Source organism: Salmo salar, chromosome 15 (genome assembly GCF_965601325.2).
Source record: "Salmo salar chromosome 15, fSalSal1, whole genome shotgun sequence".
In the NCBI taxonomy this organism is placed as follows: Eukaryota; Metazoa; Chordata; class Actinopteri; order Salmoniformes; family Salmonidae; genus Salmo; species Salmo salar.
This window is the reverse complement of record NC_138305.1, coordinates 82529222-82542439: the sequence shown is the minus strand read 5'-3', so window position 1 is coordinate 82542439 and position 13218 is coordinate 82529222. Positions and strand designations below refer to the sequence as shown.

General features: G+C 42.5%; 1 protein-coding gene across 2 annotated transcripts in view; it reads right to left on the bottom strand.

Annotated features, from left to right (window-relative positions):
* The window catches only part of si:dkey-178k16.1 (band 4.1-like protein 1), a 127453-nt gene that overhangs the window by 76528 nt on the left and 37707 nt on the right, over positions 1 to 13218 (bottom strand). For both annotated transcript variants that reach the window (XM_014145847.3, XM_014145849.3), the window contains exons 2-3: positions 12603 to 12690; positions 12153 to 12320 (exon numbers count right to left, since the gene is read on the bottom strand). In XM_014145847.3, the coding sequence (XP_014001322.1) occupies positions 12153 to 12320; positions 12603 to 12674 (240 nt within the window). In that variant the 5' untranslated portion in view covers positions 12675 to 12690. The remainder of the gene's footprint in view (positions 1 to 12152; positions 12321 to 12602; positions 12691 to 13218) is intronic.

Genomic DNA, 13218 nt, shown 5'->3' with positions numbered 1-13218 from the left:
AATGCCTGGGCATGCTCCTGATGAGGTGGCGGATCGTCTCACAAGGGGTCTGAGGATCTCATCTCGGTACCTAATGGCAGTCAGGCTACCTCTGGCGAGCACGTGGAGGGCTGTGCGGCCCCCCAAAGAAATGCCACCCCACACCATGACTGACCCACCGCCAAACCGGTCATGCTGGAGGATGTTGCAGGCAGCAGAACGTTCTCCACGGCGTCTCCAGACTCTGTCACGTCTGTCACATGTGCTCAGTGTGAACCTGCTTTCATCTGTGAAGAGCACAGGGCGCCAGTGGCGAATTTGCCAATCTTGGTGTTCTCTGGCAAATGCCAAACGTCCTGCACAGTGTTGGGCTGTAAGCACAACCCCCACCTGTGGACGTCGAGCCCTCATATCACCCTCATAGAGTCTGTTTCTGACCGTTTGAGCAGACACATGCACAAGGAATAGTTTCAACATATTAAAACGAGTGTTCGGTTCACATAACAGGGTTGACGTTAACATGAGGGAGAGACGTAAATTAATCACTAATCGCATGAAATAAATAATCATCTTCAAAAATCCTGATAAAGAAAATATGTAAATTTTCCCACCAATTGTGTTTTCATCAAACGGTGCGTGATGATGTAGTCCACATAAAAGGCACTTTTCCCTTAACCTGTTAGGGCTAGGGGGCAGCATTTGCACGTCTGGATAAAAAAAATGTACCCGATTTAATCTGGTTACTAATCCTACCCAGTAACTAGAATATGCATATACTTATTATATATGGATAGAAAACACTCTAAAGTTTCTAAAACTGTTTGAATGGTGTCTGTGAGTATAACAGAACTCATTTGGCAGGCAAAACCCTGAGACATTTTCTGACAGGAAGTGGATACCTGATGTGTTGTATTGACTTTAAACCTATCCCATTGAAAAACACAGGGGTTTAGGAATATTTTGGCACTTCCTATTGCTTCCACTAGATGTCACCAGCCTTTACAAAGTGTTTTGAGTCTTCTGGAGGGAGATCTGACCGAACAAGAGCCATGGAACGATGATGTCCCATTAGACACCTGGCGCGCGAGTTCATGTTGGGTACCCTCGTTCCAATACGTTATAAAAGAGTATGCATTCGTCCACCTTGAATATTATTCATGTTCTGGTTAAAAAAGGCCCTAATGATTTATGCTATACAACGTTTGACATGTTTGAACGAACGGAAATATATTTTTTCCCCTCGTTCATGACGAGAAGTCCGGCTGGCTTAGATCATGTGCTAACAAGACGGAGATTTTTGGACATAAATGATGAGCTTTTTTGAACAAAACTACATTTGTTATGGACCTGTGATACCTGGAAGTGACATCTGATGAAGAGAATCAAAGGTAATGGATTATTTACATAGTATTTTCGATTTTAGATCTCCCCAACATGACGTCTAGTCTGTATCGCAACGCGTATTTTTCTGGGCGCAGTGCTCAGATTATTGCAAAGTGTGATTTCCCAGTAAGGTTATTTTTAAATCTGGCAAGTTGATTGCGTTCAAGAGATGTAAATCTATAATTCTTTAAATGACAATATAATATTTTACCAATGTTTTCTAATTTTAATTATTTAATTTGTGACGCTGACTTGACTGCCGGTTATTGGAGGGAAACGATTTCCTCAACATCAATGCCATAGTAAAACGCTGTTTTTGGATATAAATATGAACTTGATAGAACTAAAAATGCATGCATTGTCTAACATAATGTCCTAGGAGTGTCATCTGATGGAGATTGTAAAAGGTTAGTGCATCATTTTAGCTGGTTTTATGGTTTTGGTGACCCTGTCTTTGACTTGACAAAACATTACACACAATTCTTGTAAATGTACTGTCCTAACATACTCTAAATTTATGCTTTCGCCGTAAAACCTTTTTGAAATCGTAAAACGTGGTTAGATTAAGGAGATGTTTATCTTTCAAATGGTGTAAAATAGTTGTATTTTTGAAAAATTTGAATTTTGACATTTATTTGGATTCAAATTTGCCGCTCTTGAAATGCACCTGCTGTTGATGGAGTGCACCACGGGTGGCACGCTAGCGTCCCACCTAGCCCATAGAGGTTAAGTTTTCATGTACAGAATAAAAATCAAAAGTTGAATGTGTTTCCATAGCATTTTCAACTTTACTGATGGTTTTGTAACAAAAAATGGTGCGTTAAATATAGGGCTGAGAATTGCCAGAGACCTCCCGATATGATATTATCACGATACTTTGGTGCCGATATGGTATGTATTGCGATTCTCACGATTCTCAAGATTCTATATGTATTGCGATTCGATACTGTGATTTAATTGCGATTTGATGTTACAAACATATTACTCACCATATGTCTGTTGCAGAGCGACAAGAGAGAGCCATGACAAAACTAGTTTATGGTGAACAGTATAACCTGAACTGAACTCTCATTTTAACATGGTAAATAAAAGTGCTGAAAACAAATTGGCTCCCTATTTAAAAAGAAGATGGGAAACAAGCTATGAAGAAAAAATACAGGAGTTTTGTACAGCCAACTAGCGCAAAAATAATAATATTATTATTGTGATATATAACTGTATCGATTTTTCCACCGTCACTAGTTAAATAGCAAATGTGCCAGCTCTGGTCTTGGCACCTGAGTTCTGGCCCACAGCTTCCAGATAGGCTACAGTGCGGGTAGGCTAACCTATATGATGAGATTATTATGGATAAGAGTGAGATCATTTTTACTTGTCAAACGGCAGCTGAGTATCAATTATCATGTCACCTGAATAAGACTCTCAATATTTATTGGATAGGAGCATCAATCTCATCCCAATGCACTTTCACCACCCTGTGAAGTTAATTATATCTTATTTCATCTGTAGCCTAATAAACTGCATGCTTTCCCAAGTCGTGGTGGGAGGACAACACATCATACAGTATCATCTCGTGACTCCAAGTTTACTTCGATATGAGGATTATTCTACCAATATTTGCTGATGATTATTCTACCAATATTTGCGCATAATGGCGTTTCCACCACCATTTCTCAAATAATACATTTTACCGACACAAAAAGATCTCACCATGTGAACTAACAAATTGTCTGTTGGCATTTAGGAAATTGCACCGACATTTCCTGTTTCCATCAGCCCAGTCGATTTTATGCGTCAGGTAATTCAGCCGCATTAAATGGTTGGATGGAAACGTGGTTAATGATGGTGAAAACTTGGAGAAATGTTGGTGTAAAGTGGGTTTAAATCCTAGAAGTCGGAAAAACATGACGAGTGACATATCAAAATGCACATTTTTGGCACATTAGCAAGTGTTAGTTCATATTAAAAATCTGATTTATTTAATTTTACTTATGGTTCATATTAAAGTGCAGTTCATTTAATATAACAGTCTTATTAGTGAACAATTTCTAAAATATCAAAGGAACGCAAAAGGCACTCTATTTGTGGAATGACCCAATTATTTGAACTGGCCTGATCAACAGTTGCTTCATCTGTTAAGAAGAGATACTGGTTGGAATGAGAAAAGACAGGCAGGCCGGTCTAATAATTATTGTATCAATTGTATGGCTTGAGGTTAGAGATTAAACAAGGTAAATGCACTGTACTTAATCAATATCAGCAATGTTAAGCACCAAAGATCAATAAGAAAGTGGTGTGGATTGCTTGTTGGTGTTTACCATTAAGGCACAGTTCTTCATTGTACATCATTACACTCTTAGAAAAAGGTTTCCAAACGAGTTTTGAGGATGTCCCTATAGGAGAACCCTTTTTGGTTCCAGGTAGAACCTGTTGGGTTCCATGAGGTTTCTGCATGGAACCCAAAGAGTTCTACCTGGAACCAAAAAGGGTTGTTCAAAGGGTTCTCCTATGAGCACAGCCGAAGAAGCCTTTTTGGTTCTAGATAGCACCTTTTTTCTAAGAGTGTACATTAATGTGCCTGGAGATTTGTGCAATATTCGTATGCTTCACCCAAACCAAACCCTCCCTGTGCAACTTCACACACACACACACACACACACACACACACACACACACACACACACACACACACACACACACACACACACACACACACACACACCCCCCTCTCTCTAACTCGCTCTCTTCTCCTCCCTCTTTCAATCTCCCAATCTATTTTCTCCTTGGTCGTACAAAACTACTAAAACGTCAACTGTATAGATTTCCTATCCTTTAACTGAATGCTTTTGATGTCACTGCAGAAGATGAGAGAGGGGGAGGTTGGGGGTGGATGTGGGAAACCTCTAGTACATCCCCCAACATACACAGCTCAAAAAAATAAAGGGAACACTTAAACAACACATCCTAGATCTGAATGAAAGAAATAATCTTATTAAATACTTTTTTCTTTACATAGTTGAATGTGCTGACAACAAAATCACACAAAAATAATCAATGGAAATCCAATGTATCAACCCATGGAGGTCTGGATTTGGAGTCACACTCAAAATTAAAGTGGAAAACCACACTACAGGCTGATCCAACTTTGATGTAATGTCCTTAAAACAAGTCAAAATGAGGCTCAGTAGTGTGTGTGGCCTCCACGTGCCTGTATGACCTCCCTACAACGCCTGGGCATGCTCCTGATGAGGTGGCGGATGGTCTCCTGAGGGATCTCCTCCCAGACCTGGACTAAAGCATCCGCCAACTCCTGGACAGTCTGTGGTGCAATGTGGCGTTGGTGGATGGAGCGAGACATGATGTCCCAGATGTGCACAATTGGATTCAGGTCTGGGGAACGGGCGGGCCAGTCCATAGCATCAATGCCTTCCTCTTGCAGGAACTGCTGACACACTCCAGCCACATGAGGTCTAGCATTGTCTTGCATTAGGAGGAACCCAGGGCCAACCGCACCAGCATATGGCCTCACAAGGGGTCTGAGGATCTCATCTCGGTACCTAATGGCAGTCAGGCTACCTCTGGCGAGCACATGGAGGGCTGTGCAGCCTCCCAAAGAAATGCCACCCCACACCATGACTGACCCACCGCCAAACCGGTCATGCTGGAGGATGTTGCAGGCAGCAGAACGTTCTCCACGGCGTCTCCAGACTGTCATGTCTGTCACGTGCTCAGTGTGAACCTACTTTCATTTGTGAAGAGCACAGGGCGCCAGTGGCGAATTTGCCAATCTTGGTGTTCTCTGGCAAATGCCAAACTTCCTGCACGGTGTTGGGCTGTAAGCACAACCCCCACCTGTGGACGTCGAGCCCTCATACCACCCTCATGGAGTCTGTTTCTGACCATTTGAGCAGACACATGCACATTTGTGGCCTGCTGGAGGTAATTTCCGCAGGGCTCTGGCAGTGCTTCTCCTGCTCCTCCTTGCACAAAGGCGGAGGTAGCGGTCCTGCTGCTGGGTTGTTGCCCTCCTACGGCCTCCCCCACGTCTCCTGATGTACTGGCCTGTCTCCTGGTAGCGCCTCCATGCTCTGGACACTACGCTGACAGACACAGCAAACCTTCTTGCCACAGCTCGCATTGATGTGCCATCCTGGATGAGCTGCACTACCTGAGCCACTTGTGTGGGTTGCAGACTCCGTCTCATGCTACCACTAGAGTGAAAGCACCGCCAGCATTCAAATGTGACCAAAACATCAGCCAGGAAGCATAGGAACTGAGAAGTGGTCTGTGGTCACCACCTGCAGAACCACTCCTTTATTGGGGGTGTCTTGCTTATTGCCTCTAATTTCCACCTGTTGTCTATTCCATTTGCACAACAGCATGTGAAATTTATTGTCAATCAGTGTTGCTTCCTAAGTGGACAGTTTGATTTCACAGAAGTGTGATTGACTTGGAGTTACATTGTGTTGTTTAAGTGTTCCCTTTATTTTTTGAGCAGTGTATTTCAGCCCCCCCCCCCCCCCCAACCCCCCCCTCCCCATAACACATCCCACTCAGTCACCTCCAGCTACCAATGTTACAGTCCCGACATGATCTATGGGGGTAAGCCCAGCTCCACCTCAATGGGAGGTCTCCTCTCACCCTTGTCACTCCCTGTCTCATTGGGAATACTAGTTTAGCATGTGAAACATGACTGTGTGTGTGTGCGTGCGTGCGTGTGTGTGAGTGCATGTGTTTGGGTTAAATGTCGGGAAACCAGTTACCGAGATTTACCGCCCAAAACCAATCCCTTTTTTAAATAATTGCGAGAAACTGATAAATCTGAAGACATTATTTATATGAACAGCATGGAGTGAATTGGAACTGTTAAATTATATGCAATGTCTAAATTTGGCTTGTCTGCGGCCTCTGCATGATGAATCAACGCTCATGGTTGGGACAGACAGCCCATCTCAGTATGTAGTGGAGTTCACAATGCATGTAGACCTATTGTCTCATCATGGTAACTTTTTTCTTGCGACAGGTAGGCCTACATTTGCTGCAGCATAGCCTATGCTACAGTAATATAAAGACCGAATGTGAGTCTAATTTACCCATCTCCGGTTTGGCTTTCGGGGGTCACCTTGTTTTTAAATTGTAAAGAGTCCAGAGTTTTAAAACAGCCTATCACTCGAATATTGTTGCTTAAAATCAGTGCAGTGCCATTCAAATTGCATCCAAAATAGAGAATCCTGTTCTACAGTAGATTGATATACAGCCCTATATATAGATGTCCTAGCCTACCTCTTTCAGGTAATACATTCAATGCAGTATTAGCTTTATATTTAGCTAATTAATGATGGGTTATGCATAATAAGCTTCTAACGTATAGCCTCTGTCTCTTGTGCAATATGCACGCACCTGTGCTCTGCTGGCCTCTCTCCTTAAAAAATGCTCCTTAGATCTTGGAGTCCCATGCAGGAAAAGCTAGACTAGAATAGCTTGTTGGATATAATTTTTTTGCATTTCTTATACCAATAGACTATTCAAAGAGGGATGCAAGCTCCTTTATGCCGAATGTTAAATACAGTAGCCAATTGAACTCACAGGTAGTTTGAAAGAAGAGCGAACACGCAATGGCGGTAGGCTATAGCAGTTATTTATTCAGACCCATAAACATTCAATCTTCGTGATGAGAAATGAAAGCCTTCTTAATCTAATTCTAGTCCTATATTATACAAGGATGACATTGGAATGATGAACATAAGGACAATTAAACTTATTTCATTTCACTGTTGAAAGCAAGTAAGGAATGAAGCAACAATACAGAGAGAAAGAGGATGTAGGCTAATAACATCAGGGAAAATATTATGAAAGGTATATATGCGTCAGCCTACTAATTATACAAATAGGCCTTATTATATTTCTAAATTAAAATCAAATTTACTAGCCTATACTTGTGCCGAATGTGCTGCAACAGAATCACCTGTCTTTATAATGTTTTGAAAGATGTGAAAGATGTGCATAATTCCAGTCCATATACAGTGCGGGAAGTAAGAACCCAATGGTCACTCTGACAGAGCTCCAGAGTTCCTCTGTGGAGATGGGAGATCCAACCAGCACCAATCAGGCCTTTATGGTAGAGTGGCCAGACGGAAGCCACTGCTCAGTACAAGGCACATGACAGCCCACTTGGAGTTTCCCAAAAGGCACCTAAAGGACTCTCAGATCATGAGAAACAAGATTCTCTGGTCTGATGAAACCAAGATTGAACTATTTGGCCTGAATGCCAAGCGTCACGTCTGGAGGAACCCTGGCACCATCCCTACGGTGAAGCATGGTGGTGGCAGCATCATGCTGTGGGGATGTTTTTCAGTGGCAGGGATTGGGAGACTAGTCAGCATCGAGGGAAAGATGAACGGTGCGAAGTAGAGAGAGAACCCGATCGACCATTTCTGGAGAGACCTGAAATTAGCTGTGCAGCAACGCTCCCCATCCAACCTGACAGAACTTGAGAGGATCTGTAGAGAAGAATGGGAGAAACTCCCCAAATACAGGTGTGTCAAGCTTGTAGTGTCATACCCAAGATGACTAAAGGATGTAATCACTGCCAAAGGTGCTTCAACAAAGTACTGAGTAGAGCAGGGGTGGGCAAACTTTTTGGCTCGAGGGCCACATTGGGATCTTGAAATTCAATGGATGTCCGCATTTTTGGGGGGACCAATTGTTTGTTAAAATACATTTGCGGGGGCCTCCCAAGTGGCGCAGCGGTCTAAGGCACTGCATCATAGTGCTTGAGGCATCACTACAGACCCGGGTTCGATCCCAAGGCTGTGTCGCAGCTGGCCGTGACTGAGAGACCCATGAGGCGGTGCACAATTGGCCTAGCATCGTCCGGGTTAGGAGAGGGTTTGGCAGAGATTTCCTTGTCCCATTGCACTCTAGCGACCTCTGTGGCGGGCCGGGTGCATATGCATGCTGACATAGTCGCCAGGTGTATCGTGTTTCCTCAGACACATTGGTGCGGATGGCTTCCGGGTTAAGCAGGAAGTCACTGTGTCAAGAAGCAGTGCAGCATGGCTGGGTCGTGTTTCGGAGGACACACGGATCTCGACCTTCGCCTCTCCCAAATCTGTACGGGAGTTGCAGCGATGGGACAAGACTGTAACTACCAATTGGATACCACAAAATTGGGGAGGAAAAAAAAGAGAAGTTATGTCTCGCGGGCCGGATTGAAGTGCCCGCGGGCTGTACTTTGCCCCCCCTTAGAGTAGAGGGTCGGAATACTTGTTTAAATATAATATTTCAGTATATACAGTACCAGTCAAATGTTTGGACATACCTACTCATTCAAGGATTTTCTTCATTTTTTATATTTTCTACATTGTAGAATAAAAGTGAATACATCAAAACTATGAAATAACACATATGGAATCAAGTAGTAACATCTAAGAAGTGTTGAACAAATCAAAATACATTTTAGATTTTAGATCCTTCAAAGTAGCCAAGGTAGCCACCCTTTGCCTTGCTGACAGCTTTGCACACTCTTGGCATTCTCTCAACCAGCTTCATGAGGAATGATTTTCCAACAGTCTTGAAGGAGTTCCTACATATGCTGAGCTCTCGTTGGCTTCTTTTCCTTCACTCTGCAGTCCAACTCATCCCAAACCATCTCAATTGAGTTGAGGTCAGGTGATTGTGGAGGCCAGGTCATCTGATGCAGCACTCCATCACTCTCCTCCTTGGTCAAATAGCCCTTACATAGCCTGGAGGTGTGTTTTGGGTCCTTTTCCTGTTGAAAAACAAATTATAGTCCCAACAAGCGCAAACCAGATGGGATGGCGTATCGCAGAAGAATGCTGTGGTAGCCATGATGGTTAAGTGTGCCTTGAATTCTAAATAAATCACTGACAATGTCACCAGCAAAGCACCCCAACACCATCACACCTCCTCCTCCATGCTTCACGGTGGAAACCACACATGCTGAGATCATCCGTTCACAAATCTCAGATTTGGACTCGTCAGACCAAAGGACAGATTTCCACCGGTCTAATGTCCATTGCTCGTGTTTCTTGGCCCAAGAAAGTCTCTTCTTGTTATTGGTGTCCTTTAGTAGTGGTTTCTTTGCAGCAATTCGACCATGAAGGCCTGACTCATGAAGTCTCCTCTGAACAGTTGATGTTGAGATGTGTCTGTTACTTGAACTCTGTAAAGCATTTATTTGGGTTGCAATCTGAGGTTCAGTTAACTCTAATGAACTTATCCTCTGCAGCAGAGGTAACTTTGGGTCTTCTTGTCCTGTGGCGGTCCTCATGAGAGCCAGTTTCCTCATAGCACCTGATGGTTTTTGCAACTGCACTTGAAGAAATGTTCAAAGTTCTTGACTGACCTACATGTCTTAAAGTAATGATGGACTGTCATTTCTCTTTGCTTATTTGAGATGTTCTTGCCATAATATGGACTTGGTATTTTACCAAATAGGGCTATCTTCTGTAAACTCCCCCTACATTGTTACAACACAACTGATTGGCTCAAATGCATGAAGAAGGAAAGAAATTTCACAAATTAAAAAGAATGCCAAGAGTGTGCAAAGCTGTCATCAAGGCAAAGTGAGGCTACTGTGAAGAATCTCAAATATAAAATATATTTTCATTTGTTTAACACTTTTTTGGTTACTACATGATTCCATATGTGTTATTTCATATTTTTGATGTCTTCACTATTATTATACTATGTAGAAAATAGTAAAAATTAAGAAAAACGCTGGAATGAGAAGGTGTGTCCAAAGTTTTATATTATTTTATATATTTAACAAGGCAAGTCAGTTAAAAACAAATTCTTATTTACAATGACGGCTTACACCGGCCAAACTCGGACGACGCTGGGCCAATTGTGCGCCGCCCTATGGGACACCCAATCACAGCCGTTTGTGATACTGTCTGGATTCAAACCAGGTTGGTCTGTAGCGACACTTCTACCACTGAGATGGAGTGTCTTAGACCACTGCGCCACTTGGGAGCCCAAAGTACTAGTACTGTATATATATTTGTATTTATTTGCAAAACAATTCTAAAAAACATTTTATTTTATTTTAGAATAAGGCAGTAACGTACAATTTTTGGGAAAAAGTCAAGGGGTCTGAATACTTTCCGAATGCACTGTATTACAATATAATAGAATACAGTACAGTAATACAGTTCACACTTAAAAATATTAGCCTACTGGAGCTTGTTTCATTTATTTACCCAAGAGAGCATATAGCTAGCTACATCTATGGGCTTTTATGTTTTTCTGTTTTGCGTAATGTGGAGTAGATTTATCATATACAGAATGTATTGGATAATGTCACAATCATTTGGGCTTTTTAGGGCTTGGGCTCATTAAATGTTGTTAATATAGAGATCATAAAATGTATTTAATATATGGGTCATCAGACTCAGGTAGCATCAGGTTTGAATTTTCATGCTGATCAAAGTATATATTTTTGTATGCTTTTGAATGACACTTCCGGTTGGCGGGAAATACCAGGTTACCCAGAAGAAAAGTGACTTATTCTGACTTATTCTCGGGATGGAACATTTGTAAAATATTCAACCCTAGTGTGTGTGTGTGTGTGTGTGTGTGTGTGTGTGAGTGAGTGAGTGAGTGAGTGAGTGAGTGAGTGAGTGAGTGAGTGAGTGAGTGAGTGAGTGAGTGAGTGAGTGAGTGAGTGAGTGAGTGAGTGAGTGAGTGAGTGAGTGAGTGAGTGAGAGAGAGAGAGAGAGAGAGAGAGAGATGAATCAAGAGGTCCATTGATATGGGAGGGCTGTAAGTAGCAACCTCAGAAAACGCAGCCTGTAGTCACTGTCTGAGTGAACCTTGTGTTCAAGTAAAATCAGAACTCTCTTACTCATCTTATACATAAATATCACTAATTAAGAAAAAGTTCCCTAAGGGAACATGATGGGGATGCTGTGCCATATGTAGCCCTACTGTCACACCCTGATCTGTTTCACCTGTCTTTGTGATTGTCTCCACCCCCCTCCAAGGTGTTGCCCATCTTCCCCATTATCCCCTGTGTATTTATGCCTGTGTTCTCTGTTTGTCTGTTGCCAGTTCGTCTTGTTTTTCAAGTTAACCAGCGTTTTTATCTCAGCTCCTGCTTTTCCCAGTCTCTCTTTTTCTCACCCTCCTGGTTTTGACCCTTGCCAGCCCTGACTCTGACCATTCTGCCTGACCCTGAGCCTGCCTGCCTGTACATTTGCCCCACCTCTGGATTATTGACCTCTGCCTACCCTGACCCTGAGCCTGCCTGCCATCCGGTACTGTTGACCCACTTCTGATTTACTGACCCATGCCTGCCTTGACTTGTCTATTGCCTTCCCCCGTTGGATTATTAAACCATTGTTAATTCAACATTGTCTGCATCTGGGTCTTACCTTCATACCTGATAACTACAACCTTTGCTAGAAGCTAATGAGCTCCAGGCAGTGCACATAGATAGAGGTGTGTTTGCAGCAACTTGGACATAACTTGTTAATGTCTACAATTCAGCATGTTCGATTTATTAGCATTTGAACACTACAAGGGACAGATTGCTTTGTAACTGGCACTATCCTTATTCTTGAAGCGTTACTCATCTTGCTAAGATGCCGCCTAAAATCATTTCTTTCACAGAATTTAAATCTGGTCTAGTGATTAGCCCTAGTCATGGTCATTCCTGTCTTTGCCCCTAAACTCTATCTCCCTGTCTGATTTCAACTTTGTACAAAAAAAGGGCACCAAAAAAAAAATGTCATAAAAAAATATTTGAAATCCCATATAGTAAATACCTCTACTCCAGTTTCATACTCTGAGCCGTCGAGTAGGGTGATTTTGACAGGAATGGTTTTGGGGCGTTTGGAAGATTTCTGGGGGGATTTTGATGCTTTGCTGGGGGTCTTCTCCGAGCTGTCATCCATGTCCCCATGATGGTCATCTGACGTCTTACTGTCATGATCCTTAAGATAAGTGAAAAGTTTCAAATAAGACGTCATAAACCACAAATTATTGATTTAGTAACCAAGCCAAGTACATGTATGAAATCTCAAAACAGTAGGCTATATAATGTGGACATTCATGTAATCACCACAAAAGGCATATGATACAATGCACACTGCATAATATTCAAAGATTTGCTCCATTTTATGATATACTGTGTTTTGTAGGTTTAATGCAAATGCTAAATGATTAGATGTGAAGTGCAAAATGATACACGACTGTGAGTCTTGCATCTCTCCAACCTGATTGGTCCTCCTGACATCACCCTCCATGGTACTCTTCATCTCCATGGGCAATCCCTTTTCTGTTGTCATGGTAATGGATGCAATCCTGAAACAATAAATTAACAGATACATAAAGTCAGCAGTCTTCTGATGTCCACATCCCAAGACCAGCATGACATATTACCTATAGTGGGTGAACCCAGCCTGCCTATTACACACTCACACATATACCCTACCCATCACACTCTTCCCTACCCATTGCAAAATCCAAAACCTCCCCAATGTTGTTGAAGTCACCATCCTGCGACACAGTGGCAATTACTGGCCACAAAACGAATATCCAACAATGTCACATCTAATTTTCTTCTTAACTGACGGCTATTGTGGTTGCTTCAATTAGGCTCTGACTGCAATCACTAAGTGTTTTTTACGTCAAAAGCGATGTGTCCTCACTGTAATAGCAGAGCTGAGCAGAGCCTCTCTCAGGAGCTGTCTGCATGAAGAGCGTTCACTTTAGGAGGCTCTCCCTGATGCTAGCAGAGACATAGAATAAATTACATCAGCAAGAGAGCCCTGCGGCATAGCGGAAGACAGCAGAGAGAGAGAGAAAGGGAGAGAGAGAGAGTACAGGGAA